This window comes from Amphimedon queenslandica, unplaced genomic scaffold (assembly GCF_000090795.2).
Source record: "Amphimedon queenslandica unplaced genomic scaffold, v1.1 AMPQUscaffold_1791_Cont26204, whole genome shotgun sequence".
Classification (NCBI taxonomy): domain Eukaryota; kingdom Metazoa; phylum Porifera; class Demospongiae; order Haplosclerida; family Niphatidae; genus Amphimedon; species Amphimedon queenslandica.
In genome coordinates, this window is record NW_003557871.1 from 1 (window position 1) to 1,217 (window position 1,217).

At 31.5% G+C, this 1,217-nt stretch overlaps 1 protein-coding gene across 1 annotated transcript; it reads right to left on the reverse strand.

Moving 5' to 3' along the window:
• Nucleotides 1-357: 357 nt before the first annotated feature.
• On the reverse strand, nt 358-1,211 carry LOC109593378 (uncharacterized). Its single transcript, XM_020008481.1, has 4 exons — nt 1,206-1,211; nt 947-1,160; nt 826-876; nt 358-779 (listed from the first exon to the last, which is right to left on the reverse strand). The coding sequence occupies exons 2-4, from the start codon at nt 1,056-1,058 to the stop codon at nt 448-450; spliced, it is 495 nt and encodes a 164-aa protein (XP_019864040.1). The 5' UTR covers nt 1,059-1,160; nt 1,206-1,211; the 3' UTR covers nt 358-447.
• Nucleotides 1,212-1,217: the final 6 nt, after the last annotated feature.

The following is a 1,217-nucleotide window of genomic DNA, read 5'->3' on the forward strand; positions in this document are numbered from 1 at the left end:
AGCCTTCATAATCCTTATCCTTATAATACTACTGGGTATCAATGGTGTTACACTATCACACTTGAATACAGATGATGCTACATACCAGATTCTTCAAGTTCTTGCCAATAACACAGCTAGGCAGCAATAACAAGCCCAAGCACACACTGATATGCTTCAAGGTCTAAATGGTACTATCAGTCAAGTCTCACAGCAGTTGGGAAGTAAAGTTGATAAGATCAGTGATTTTGGAGCCATTTTTCGGGAAAAAAACATTGGCTATAGTCTATGGTTTTTTCTGAAATTGGCTCATTTTTAAAATGGCCATAACTCGAATAATTTTATTCAGAATCACCTCAAACTTTTTACACAGCAAAAGTACATCAAAAAATGGGTGGCTTTGATTTTATAATTATCAAAAATAAAAAAGGCACATTATAATTAAATATTTGGCAAATACAAAAGCTATTATTTATATTGTTCATATTTACTAATCATATAATCATACAGTTTGTTAGCTAGTATAGTATCTTCATCTTTGAGTATTTCTAAAATATACTCAAAAACCTTTCCCTCTTGTTGTACAGAGTCTTTAATAATGTCAAGTAGCTGATCCATTCTCTCATCAGTTGTACATCTACTGCGTTCATCAGTAGCTGTCTTCTTTTGTCTATTATTTATTATCTTCTTCTCTAATAACTTCTCTGCTAAAAAGTGAAGACCAATCCCACAGTGTTTGAAACCTGAAATACATTCTGACATCACTCTATAAGCAACTTCTGGAATAACTGGTGCAATAACTAATAGATGAACATGAAATAAAATAAAATAAATATTTAGCTTTACTTTCTGGTCGTACTCTTTCAGTTGATGTGGCAGCAACAACTGATGGAACAACTAAAATAACAATAATAATAATAATAATAATAATAATAATAATAAATAAGTAAATAAATAATTACAGTACTTGGTGAAGGAGTGGTTGATAATAAGTCATTCTTAGATACTTCAATATTCCATTGAACAGTAGATGCATCAGATGATGTTTGTACACCATCAATAGATAAAGAATGGGACATCTCATCAGCAACAGGTTCAGACTGATCAGGTTTTACTGATACTTGAATGTATGGAGGCTCAGCACTTTTACTGCTGTAACGAACAACAAGACTTCTACTTATCTATAAACCACAAAGTAAAGAAATCATTAAAAAACTATCACTTACTGTAGAAGTATT